Below are 13,381 nucleotides of genomic sequence, written 5' to 3'. Positions count from 1 at the left end.
CTTCAGATAAAGAAGTTATGTACTCACCATAACGTTCCATCTGAGTAGGTAACTTCATTTGTCTGCAACCGACCCTCCTCCTTCCCCCTAACCTGTTTTATGGTTATTCCATCACGTAGGGTTTCACCTGGTCTTGCATTTGGTTAGGGTTCCACTTTCGAGGGTCATAGTCTGTTTCTTGTTTGGCAAACTCGATCTGAGGACTGGAGGGAGGTAGCAGGGCATTATGGGTAAGGGGGAGGAGCTGAGAGCTCGGATCTTTTAGATTGGAAAGCTGCCGGCTCGGATCCGAGGACGGATCCGATACCCACAGGTTGCAGACAAATGAAGTTACATACTCAGATGGATCGTTATGGTGAGTACATAACTTCTTTATCCAGGCAGACTGCAAATAGTCCATCCTGCTTCAACTGCAGAAAACCATTGCCCTCCTCCAGTCCCTAGGGTTTCAGATAAACTACCCAAAATCCCACCTGGACAGTACCCTGGAGATAGTCTTCCTGGAGTGCAGGATTCAGACAGACATCATTAAAGCCTTCCTTCCACTCCAAAAGGTGGAAAGCCTAACACAATACCTACTTGTGGTACTTCAAACCAAAGAAATGACTGCAAGGTAGTATATCAGGCCCCTGGGCTACATGGCTTCCACTATACGTATGCTGCCTTTAGCAAGACTTCACATGAGGAAACTGTAATGGTTCCTCAGGTCAGTTTGGACACAGCACTCCCACCCCCTGGAGTACAGGGTGCCCCCCCTTGCTCTGCCTCAAGCAGGAGATCCATTGGTGGTTAACCCAGGTGAAGCTCAACCTGGGTCTTTCACTCCAACCCCCTCCACCAACACAGGTAATGTACACAGATACCTCAGATCTCAGTTGGGAAGCAACGCTGGGGATCCTAAAAGTGCAGGGAGTATGGCCAGAACCACACAGGAAAGAGCACATCAATGTAAGAGAAATGAGAACAATACTACTGGCCTTGAAGGCCTTTCAGCCCAGGCTACAACCGGGACCCTTAAAGCTTTTCACAGACAATACTGCAGTGCTGTATCTCAACAAGCAAGGGGGAACCAAATCTTTCTTACTTTGCAGACTAGCTCTCCTTGTGTGGGAACTGGCCACCAGTCAGGGAGTTGCCCTTCAGGCAGTATACATCCCTTCCCAACAGAACTCTCAGGCAGATTCCCTCAGTAGGTCCTTGACAATGTCCCACGAATAGGTGCTACACAGAGATGTCTTCCTGGACCTTGCCACTGATGGGGTACGCCTCAAAATAGACCTGTTTGTTTCCAGCATAAACAGACAACTTTCCTCCTCCTGCACCAGACTTGCCAGAACCTCTGGCAATGGCAACAGATGCCTTTTCAAAAGTCCTGCTGAGGATCCAGCTGGACAGGCCAAAAATCTTGCTGGTGATTTCCTAAGGGCCAAGACAGCATTGATGCCCCTTCCTCCTGCAATTAGCCAAGGGCAATCACCACAAGTTATCCCTCAGAGTGGACCTTCTCACACAGGACAAGGGAACCCAAATCCACACACACTGGCAATCTTTACACCTCAGCTTGTGGGTGATAGGATTCTGATCCCTTTCAGACACCTATACAGCGAGGCGTTTATATCACATTATCAAAATTTTGCTACATCGAATCACTACAGGTTGACCTCCAGTGACTGATGTAGTAAAACATTGAATAACGTTAAAAAAAAAAAAACAAACAAAAATAAAAACTAACTAGCATAGGCAGGGGGGCAAGCCCCCCCTGCACCCCCCATACTTAAATATTCCAACTCCGAGACCACACTACATTGAGGTAAACTGAAATCTCCCCCTACAGAGATTTCTGTTTACGTACACGATGTTCTGCACTTTTGATGCTGTGCTGCCAACAATATCAGCTTCGATATTGTTGGCTTTCGACATTGTGAAGTAGACCCGATAGCGAGGACGTGCTCGTTGTCCTGCAGGAGGCCAGGAAACCTAATACCAGGAGATATTATGTATCCAAGTGGAAAACATTCTCCATATGGTGTCTTAGAAGGCAGTTGGATCCATTGCAAAGCGAGGTCCACCTAGTGCTGTCTTACCTGTGTGAACTTTTGCAGACAGGGTTAGCATTCTTCTCCATTAAGGCACATTTGTCTGCCTTTTCTTTCTGCATACCTTTGGACCCCCCTTAGCTTCCCAATTGCCTGCAAACTGTTCCTTAAGGGAGTACTTCATTTCAGACCACCAAGGAAGGCCATTTCACCTCCATGGTACCTGAACTTTGTTTTAGAGAAGCTCACACTACCTCCCTTTGAGCCAGCATCCAAATCTTCCCTAAAACATTGCACATGGAAGACTGTTTTGCTGGTGGCCTTGACCTCATCTAGAAGACTTTCTGAGTTGCAAGCTGTCATGGCTGTTCCACCCTTCCTCATCTTCCACAGAGATAGGGTAACCCTCAGAATCAACCCATCCTTCATGCCCAAGATGGTCAATGACCTTTCCTTAAACCAAGCCATCCACCTACCCACTTTCTTGCCCAACCCACAGGGAGACAGTGAGAGAGTACTTCATTCCCTTGATGTGCACAGACAACTCAGATTCTGTCTGCACAAAACCAAGCCCATCAGACAAGTCTGACCAATTGTTTGTCTCCTTCCATCCCAGAGCCCTGGGAAAAGCAGTAACTAAGCAAAGGATTTCAGCCTGGATTTCCAGGGCTATTAGCTTTGTTACACACACCACGGGAAACACTTACAAGGCAGTGTTAAAACATATTCGACTAGAGCAATGGCTTCATCTGGAGCCTACTTCAAAGGCCTGGGCACTTACATTAACTGGACCAATATAATGCAAAACAAGTGGATGCTAAAGATTATATCAAGAAGTTATGTTGTTCCTTTTTTCCTTCTTCCTCCAGAGAGGTCTGAGAGACTCCCTGACATTGCACCTAGTCAGAGAGAGTTCACCATAACAGAAATGATAAATCTACTGAAAAAAAAGCCATTCAAGGGTACTGACCGAACAAAGAGGATTCCGAACTTACTCTCACTTCTTTTTAGTGCCAAAGATAGCCTGGAGCCTGCGATCCATTTTGGATCTAAGCAAATTAAATTTGCAATAAAGAAGGCAAAGTTCTGAATGGTGACAGTTCAGCCCATTCTCCTGCAGCTGCAGAAGGATGATTGGATGTGCTCAGTGGACTTAAAAGACGCATACTATCACATCAAAATAGACAGACTCCAAAAGTCATCTGCACTTCTGGCTGGGAGTCCGTCCTTTTCAATTCAGGGCTATGCCCTTTGGACTCACCACAGGTCCCAGGGTGTTTACTAAATCCATGGCAGCAGTCGCAGCTCAACTCAAGACTACAAGGATTCCAGGTGTTTCCATATTTGGACAACTGCCTCTTCACTGCCCCAACCAGGCATCAACTACTCCAGGCCAGAGATTATTTCTTCAGCCTTGCCAATCATCTGGGGATCACTATAAATCTGACAGTCGAATCCATTCCCCATTGCAGAGTTTAGAATTCATTAGAGCTGCCTTGGACACAGTGAACCAGATTGCGGTTCTACCCACTCATCTCATTCATATCTTGAGAGATCATGCCCGAGCCATCTTAAACCAATCTTTCCCATCAGCAAGGCTGATACTTAGGCTGTAGGATCCTTTTGCAAGCTATTTTATGCAAGTTCTTCAATGGACCTTGGCTGTTCAGTGATCTGTACTATACCAGCCTCTATCTGTTCCTATCAAGCTGACTGTGGTTTGCAGAAAGCATTTTCAGTGGTGGTTGCTGTCAGATGACCTGATGATAAGCAGAACCTTCCTCCTTAGCCACAGTTCATTGGTTAGTACTAGGCTAACTGCCCTTGTGGGCCATTTTAAACCTAGTCAGTTAACCCATTTGAGAATCAAACCCTACATTTTGTGTTTCAAAGGTAAACACCTTAACCATTATGCCAACCCTCAGGTGACCACGGACGTTTCCCAGTTGGCGTGGAGGTGGGGCATTTCAGTGGAAAGATGGTCCAAGGCAAGTGGTCGCACATAGAGACCAGATAGCATATCCGTGTTCTGGAGATGAGAGCAGTCCTCCACACTTTGCAAACCTTTCAGGACATTCTCCCTCTAGGAATGATTGTCATTCACACAGACAACATATCAGTGGTGTGGTACATCAAAAGACAAGGAGGAACCCACTCTATATGGATGAATTAGATATTTGGAGAAGATATCTTGATGACTGTTGGTTGGTGTGGAGAGCTGATGAGGAATTCTTGCTTGAATTCCTGGAGTATCTGAATTGCAACATGTGGGGTGTTGAATTTAAGTTAACTTACAACAAGACGGAGATTACTTTTCTGGATGTGTCCATTAGGAGAACGGAATTCGACACTTTGGAGAGTGAGTTTTTTAGAAAGTTTCCTCAGTTCAACACCCTGCTTCATGCTACAAGCTTCCACCCACAACATGTCATCAAGAATATCCCTAAATCACAATTTCTCTGTATTAAGAGAATTTGTTCTGATTCCTCCACGTACGCCTATCATCGACAGAAACTTATATCAAGATTCCAGAACAGGGGATATTGAGCGGGTGACATCACCAAGGCCAGTCAGTTTGCAAATCAACAAGATAGGTTACAGTTGTTGCAGTATCACATTAAGGATAAAGATAAATCTCAGGAGCCCAGATTGGTCACTACTTATGGTAGAAACACTAGAAGTTTTATGAACATCATTTCAAAACATTGGCATTTATTAAAGGTAGATGACACACTAAACTACTACATCAAGGATCGATGTTCGTATTCCTTTTGGAAGGGGCGGTCATTGGGATCCTTATTCAGTCATTACAAAAGGGTATATAACCATCTTCCTAGCACTACCATCCAAACGAAAATAACTGGACAATATGTATTGGGTTGCTATCCATGTGGTCATTATTCGTATTGCCCGAGTGTGTTAAAGTCAGACAGTTTCACTTCTCAAAATTCTCCACATGTATATAATGTTTCATTTTTTTGCCAATTGCAGTACCAGTTGGGTTATTTATTTAGCCCAATGTAGCTGTCGGGCATTTTATGTGGGTCAAACTTCCCGACCCTTTAAAATAAGTGTCGGTGAACATCTAAGTGACATTAGAAATAAGAAAGGTTCGAGCTGTTTGTACAAACACACACTTAAACACTCAACAGGGATTTTTAGTTTCATGGTCATTGACCGTATTAGGTTCAGAAATAATGAGGCTCATGTATTACATGAACTATTAACGAACAAAGAAAAAATGTGGATAATTAAATTGGGGGCCTTATTTTCACAGGGGTTGAATGACCAATTTTGAATATTTAATATTTTGTAATGGATTATTAATTTTTATACAGTGTGTATTCCTGTACATGCAGATATTTTGTGATTTTGAAATATTTTGGTGCATTTGCAATTCAGTTTTTATTATTTTTATTCACTAGAGGGCGCTACCACATTGCATATAAGGGCTTGTGAATGAGCAGTACATATATATACTTATTTATGATGTGTGGTTGCTGAGGAAGGCTTTTACCGAAATCGGTATGACCTCATTGGTCAGGGAATAAAGTTTTTTTGCTGGAAGGCACATGTGAACCTTGGGTGCTGGCTTTTTCTTTTTAGGAACCCACTCTTACCTGCTGTGCAGAGAGGACACGAGGGTTTGGGAGTGGGTGATGTCTTCAGACCATTTTCTGCTTGCAACTCACATACCAGGGAAATCCAAAGTTTTGGCACACAAGCTCAGCAGTTCCATTCTGACCCATTACGAGTGGTCCCTCAATCAATCAGTAGCGGACTTGATCTTCAGCCATTGGAGCCAACCTTGGTGCGACCTATTTGCATCCCCCCAGAATAACAAGTGCAGCAACTGTTTCAGTCTGATCCCTCTGGGGCAGTCCTTGAGGGATGCTGTGGTTCATGGTTGGTCCCGGTCTTCTCTACGCTTATCCCCCAATACCCTTGATCCCATAGTTTCTTTATAAAGCAAAGTGTCTGAAGTCCTCGGTAATCTTCATTGGCTGTTATTGGCCATGTCAGATTTGGTTCCCCTTCTTCTGGTCTCACCTGAAATATCCTCCATGGATTCTGGAACCCAAACAAGACCTACTTTGTCACCATATAGAGGATTTAAACCCCAAACTGATGTCCCTTAAATTGACCGCTTGGTTTCTCCACTTCAAGTGATTGTTCGAAGGTCCAGGCTTGCTTGCCCCATCCAACACATTATTTTAGCCTCCCAAAAAACATCTACCAAGAAAGTCTGTGCGAGTAAGTGGAAGAAATTTGTTTTTTGGGCTTCTAAAGAGAACATTGACCCTTTTTCAGCATCAATTTTAGCTATCCTTCTCTTTCTGGTACCTCTTTTCAAGGAAAGAGCCGGTTTCACTACCATCAAACTTCAATTAGCAGCCACTTCTAACTTTCATTCCAGCAATGTTTTCAATTCCTTTCGACTTCCAAATTGTGCAAGGCCTTCTTGAAAGGGATCTTCTTCCTCAGGCCTCCAGTCAAAGATTCCTCCCTGCCATGGGATCTCACTGTGTTCTTTTAAGGCTTAACTCAAAAAACATTTCGAACCAGCCACTGATTGTATCTCAAAGTTTCTTTCTTGGAAGACCGTCTTTATCATTGCCATCGCCTCAGCAAAGAGAATCTTAGAGATTCTGGCCTTGTCTTCTAAACCTCCTTACAATATTTTCCACAAAAATAGGGTTTCCTTTTGTACTAACCCCTCTTTCATGCCCAAGGTAGCCACAGAATCCAACCTCAATGAGACCATTCAATTACCATTTTTTTTCCCAAATTTCTCTGAGGAGAGAGAACCTTTGTTGCATCTACTTGATGTTCACAGACAGTTGTTTTTATTTGCACAAGGTGAAACCTTTTTGAAAATCATAACAGTTATTTGTGTCCTCTTATAGCCATTTAGGTCAGGTGGTTTCTAAGGTTACTCTTGCCAAATAGATAAACTGTATTACCCTGATTTATACCTGGAATGGATTACAGTTACCTTGTCCTCCCAAAGCTCACTCAACTAGGTCTGTGTCCACCTCATCTGCCTTCTCTTCTAGGGCATCTTTGGATGATGTCTGTGCTGCAGCCACCTGATCGAAGGCTCACACCTTTGTCTTGCATTACAAATTGGACATTGTTTCCAGGAGCAGGGCTTCCTTCGGTTCGGTACTGCTCCAGCATATCCTTCCTTGAGACCACCCAGGAGTTGTACAGCTGGGGACTCTCCCCATCCATCAGGAGGAATGAGAGAGACTTCAGATTTATTAGTTATGTACTTAAAACCAAAAAACAAACACAACAGTCAAATATACTTAGAAATGCAGATCCACGGGAAAGAGGAGCCAGAACGTGGAGATGTTTCCAAAACCTTTTTATTCTCATACAGTTGATGACACAAATAAAATCAAGCACTTTCGCTTGGCTTAGTACCAAGCTTTATCAAGATAAAATGTAAAATGAACTAATCCATTTATATATATACCTAGCAATCAGTCATATGACTTAACACTTAATAAAATCTTAAAGCTACAATCGTTTAGAAATGTCACTACTATAAAACCAAATCTAATCTAAAAACCAGATTAAAGAAAATACCAACTATTCCATTGTAACCAAAGCATGTTAAAATGTTGATAATGGTAACCCTTGTTGATGCTTACAAAAAAACAGGGCATAAAAACAGCTCTACATAATGTAGAAAACAAACTATCTTAAAATACTTGCTACAAAAAATCTTTCACTTCTCTATTAATGTTCTGTCCTGCCAAAGCTTTACAGAGATAAAAAAAAAGACAACAAATATGTATGTGTGTTCCAATTAACACGTATTTGCAACAATAAGCATAAAAAATAATAACACCCGTGAAAATTACATTTCAACAGGTGTTAGTGTAAACACATGACTGTTGTGTGTACACTCATGGAACACTTCTTATTTATAATCTAGCCATTCTTAATTTCAAAACACTTCCAATATTGATGTTGTCATTCAAACCCGGACTACTGCCAGCATCTAGTTTAAGTTGCCAAAGGAGCTCTTTATATTCTAATCAAGTCTCCCAGTCTCCCCCCCTACTGTCAACTTGCACTTGTTCTAATACAATAAAATTTATTTCCATATCTGGACATATAATGGAATGTTTATAAAAGGCGTTCAAATCTTTCTTTCTAGAGACATCGTATTAGATGTTCATATATTCTCCTTCGTAGGGTTCTTTCTGTTTTGCCAATATAGAAACTAAGGCATTTAGTACAAAAACCCAGATAAACTACACCTTTTGTTCCACAATTGGTGTAACAGTTTGCTTGAAAATAAAATTTTCTAGATGGAATGTATAAGGAACTTTTGTTTATGATAGCTGTGCACTGTTTGCACATCCCACATTTGTATGTTCCATTCCTGGAATTTTTATTCATTGTTCTGTGGGGTTGTTTCCTTTCAAAAAGCTCCTTCATGTTGATATCTCTACGTCTAGTAAACTTGGGGTGTTCTGGAATAAACTTTTTGAGCTCCTCATGGGCTGTCAAAACTGGCCAATATTTATAAATCACTTCCTCAATTTGCTGAGAATTGCTAGAAAAAGTGTATGTATAGTTATTATAATAACCTATGTTACCCTCATTTTTAGATGCACCATCATGAACATAACCCACACCTAGCAAAGGAGGAAATCTACTTTCTCTGTTGTCAAAGACCTCTTTACTCAACGTGTCTATTAGGGATTCTGGGTATCCTCTCTCCATGAACAACCTTTATAATAATGCAACCTCTTCCATAAAATATTCTAAAGTACTGGACATCCTTGAAGGTCTTATCATTTGACCTTTAACTATGCCTTTTTTCTGATAAAAAGGATGTCCACTTGTAAAATGCAAATATGCATTAGAAAAAGTGGGTTTTCTGTACAATTTAGATGTAAACTTGTTGTTCAAAGAGTCTTTGAGTAAGGTTACATCGAGATAGTTCATTGTTTCATTACTAATAGTGTATGTGAAGGACAGAAAAGGGGTGGTGGATTTGATATATTCAAAAAATTCCATAAATTCTTTTTCTGTCCCACTCCACAATAAGCCTATATCGTCCAACTACCTGGTGTAGTGCTTTATATGTTCTACCCATCTGGTCGAAAAAATATGAGTTTGCTCCCATTTATGTAATACTATGTTGGCATACAGGGAGGCACAAGGCGCACCCATCGCCACACCCTTCCTCTGTTTATATATTTCACCATTAAAAAAGATGAAATTATTTTCTAATATAATTTCTATGAATTCAACCAGTGTGTTAATGGTACTTGCACTTAGACCTGCCTCTTTGACTAAAATTTAATTGAACCAATCCAGACCTGTGACATGTGGGATACTAGGAAACAACTCCACAATGTCTATAGTTACCATTAATAAATCAGGCTGGAAAAGGTGGGCCTGAATACCCCTAAGAAAGTCCCAGGAATCCTTGCAAATGTGTTCTAATGATGAAGCAAATTTTTTTAACACTTTGTCGACAAACTACCTAAAGGCTCCAGAATACCTCCTTTGCCTGACACAATAGGCCGGAATTTTAGTGGTTCCAGGCCTTTGTGCGTTTTAGGGATCTCAAATATTATCGGGATCCTAGTTCTGTTGACATACAGATAATTATAAACTTTTTCATTAATAGCTCCTTGCAATAAGTTGTCCATAAGAGTATAATTAATTTTGGAATAAGCTAGATGCATTTCGTTTCTTGAGAGTAATTCATACTGGTCAGAGTCTTGCAACATATTAAAAAGGTGTGCCTCATAATCTTGTGTGTACATTATGATTAACCCACCCCCTTTATCAGATTTCATGACTCTACATCCCTCTTCTTTGAGCAGTTGAATTAAGGAAGTTTCTTCTATTCTCATATTGGAAGGTGTTCTATCCAAATTCATGGAATTTAACTTCCTTATTTCCTTACCAACCATCTCTTCAAATACTTTAAGGGAGGGATGAGTGTGGGGGGGGGGGTAAAAGTGCTTGTTCTATCCAGTGTAGTTTTAGTGTGCAGTTGTCCGTTAAAATTTAAAATTAAATTAAGCTGTCTTACAAATAGTTTAAGATCAATTAAAGCTTCAGCTAAATCAAAAGGACGAGAAGGGATAAAATGTAAACCTTTGATAAATACATCAAAAAATTCTTTCCTCATTTCTATTTCAGTGAAATTGTAAATAGTGAAATTACTCTCCTTTGTAATCGTACAACCCTTGTTAAATTCGCCTTCATGTGGATCTACCAAATTTACATTATTGACCTCCACATTCTGAACTACTTCTAAAACTTCCTCCACTTCTGCTGTTGGAACTTCCCACCTCTCCCCCCAGTCCTGTCTTGGGGAAACTGAAAATCCTGATGTGAATTTTTTCTGTTTTTTTCTGCTAATCTTTCACTCCTTCTAAGGGGTTCAGCAAAAGATTGCACATGGACATTCATGGGTGTGCTAACTTTGTCACCATCCCTATTACAATTGTCTTTCCATCTGTTCTTAACTGGGACTGGGTATGCTAGCCCTTCCCTATATTCGTTAAGGTCCCTCTCTAGTTTACTGACCTTTCTATTCAAAATTTTCATACAGAACTGGTCCACTTCGTTAAATACACTATCATAGTTTTTCTTCACAGCTAAAAAACTACTATCATTAACCAGCTTTTCATTCAGGACATTCAAGTCTTTTAAAAGAATATCAGCCTTCGCTTCATATTCTTCATTCATCACTTCCAAGACCTGAAGCCCAGCTTTATTAAAGATACTGCAAAGCTTATCATAGTAAGCGGTTCCTGGTTGTACGTTGTTAGGAAATTTAAAACAACGTAAACCTTTAGGAACCCGCTTCACATTTACGCATTCTTTTAAGTAATCGATTTCTAATTGATTACTTTTATAAGAATACAGTCTTTCTTTCAAATTATTGAACTGCTGTTCGATTTCAGCATTGTCTGAAAAAACAGTACCTTGTTTGAACCAGAACTGCTGGCCTGTCCATGCGCTAAAATTAAACTGTTTATGTTGAGCATCAGTTTCATTCAGTCGCTGCGTGGAAATGTGGTCTAGAGGATTGTGCCCAGTCTGTTTATTACAAAATAATCCTTCGTTAGAATCAGTTTGAGTTGTATCACCCGGACCTGTCGTCTCATGGATTTGCTCTTGGCCATGCTTTTGGTTACCAGGTAGTGAGGAGGAAGCCCCGCCTCTGCTACTGTTTAAAGTTTCCGTAAGCTGGGTGAGTAAATCCAGAACTTTGTTGAATTCAGACCGTGTCACTGGTCTATTTTCATTAAACGTTTTTAACAGCTGTGGTGTATTAGTAAAATCCCCTTAGTCTGCTTCCTCCGCCATGAATAATGTCACTCAAAACCAAAAAACAAACACAACAGTCAAATATACTTAGAAATGCAGATCCACGGGAAAGAGGAGCCAGGACGTGGAGACGTTTCCAAAACCTTTTTATTCTCATACAGTTGATGACACAAATAAAATCAAGCGCTTTCGCTTGGCTCAGTACCAAGCTATAGTTTGTTTTCTACATTATGCAGAGCTGTTTTTATGCCGTTTTTTTGTAAGCATCAACAAGGGTTATCATTATCAACATTTTAACATGCTTTGGTTACAATGGAATAGTTGGTATTTTCTTTAATCTGGTTTTTAGATTAGATTTGGTTTTATAGTAGTGACATTTCTAAACGATTGTAGCTTTAAGATTTTATTAAGTGTTAAGTCATATGACTGATTGCTAGGTATATATAAATGGATTAGTTCATTTTACATTTTATCTTGATAAAGCTTGGTACTGAGCCAAGCGAAAGCGCTTGATTTTATTTGTGTCATCAACTGTATGAGAATAAAAAGGTTTTGGAAACATCCCCACGTTCTGGCTCCTCTTTCCCGTGGATCTGCATTTCTAATTATGTACTTACCATAACTTGGTATCTGTGTTGTCTTCTTTCATTCCTCCTCACTTTCCCTCTCTACCATTCCCCAACCCAGTGCTCTAGAAGACCTGGAGAGAACTTTCTAGGAAGTGTTGTTCCTAGTTTTGAGCCTCTGGTTATTGACGTATACTCATTTCTTTCTTTCTTTCTTTTCTCTGCTCACTAGTGGGCAGCAAACTTGATCTGAGGGAGTTAGTTAGGGGACGGTGCATTGTGGGAAGTGGGAGGAGCTTGAGACTTGGATCCTAGTCTGAAAAAATGCGGCCGAGTCAGATCCGAGGGTCGGATCCGTAACCCATCCGTGAGTAGGAATGAAAGAAGACAATGCACATACCACGCAAGTACATGACTAATAATTTTAGTGTTTTGAGAATCTGCCATAATTGCCTTTTATTTTGTTATGGAATTACGTTTGAGTGACAAACTATATGAGCTTTGGTTGTGCAGTAGTTCATACCTAATCTTCCTTCTTGCTATTTTAAAAGGAATTCAGATTTCTGAAAGAAGAAAAACAGCTTGAAAATGAAACACAACAGGTGCTCTCAGCATTTCACGTGCAATTAGTCACAGAACTTCAAATTGCTCAACAGTATTTACAGAGTCGTTTAAAGGACATTGCTGGACAAGCTTTGATTCACCATGCTAGGATGGAAGCTGCTAAGATCAGTTACGAGAGCAAAGATGATGTCAAGGTATGTGAAAAGTAAATTTAACTATATTTATCAGCTCAAAATAAACAGTAGACTCCAAAAGTTATGCAAGTTGTCAAACCTGTTTGTCACATGTATATTGGCAATACTAATTTAAGATCACAGAAATTTATCAGTGAGAATGTTTTTCCATGGTAGAACACTCCAAAAGTTAGTATATTTAGAAATTTGGGAAGTGGGATACAAAAGGTCTTGCTTCATGTGAAAATGCTTCTGTTTGGGCTGATGAAAATCTGTTCTTTTCCATTGTCTGCATTATTTTCCTGTATTTCCTAATGAGATAAGGCTAGTTTTATGTAGGCCTGTGCCATGTGCATATGCATATATATCTATATCTATATCTATATATATATATATATATATATATATCTATGTATACATATATATCTGCGTGTGTGTGTGTGTGTGTGTGTGTGTGTGTAAATATATATATATATATATATATATATATATATATATATATATATATATATATATATATATATATATAGGTTCATAGGTTCATACTAGGCTATCTGCCCTAGGGCATTTATAAGCCTAGCCAGAATGTGTTTGGCTTTCGCCAGCCATTTTAAATTAATTTTGCTATGCCCTTTTTTGAGGTTAGTATACTGTGCCTCTGTCTAACAGTGACACAGAAGTCATACCCGGGTAAACCTACGATCTCCCATCCACTCATCAAGAT

At 40.2% G+C, this 13,381-nt stretch overlaps 1 protein-coding gene across 1 annotated transcript in view; it reads left to right on the top strand.

Annotated features, from left to right (window-relative positions):
- The window catches only part of EVC (EvC ciliary complex subunit 1), a 1,160,741-nt gene that overhangs the window by 1,072,121 nt on the left and 75,239 nt on the right, over window positions 1–13,381 (top strand). The window contains exon 15 of the mRNA XM_044055566.1: window positions 12,472–12,678. Coding sequence (XP_043911501.1) covers window positions 12,472–12,678 — 207 coding nt within the window. The remainder of the gene's footprint in view (window positions 1–12,471; window positions 12,679–13,381) is intronic.

This window comes from Protopterus annectens, chromosome 14.part0 (genome assembly GCF_019279795.1).
Source record: "Protopterus annectens isolate FY-2018-M chromosome 14.part0, PAN1.0, whole genome shotgun sequence".
NCBI classification, from domain to species: Eukaryota; Metazoa; Chordata; order Ceratodontiformes; family Protopteridae; genus Protopterus; species Protopterus annectens.
This window is presented reverse-complemented; position numbering and strand designations above follow the sequence as displayed.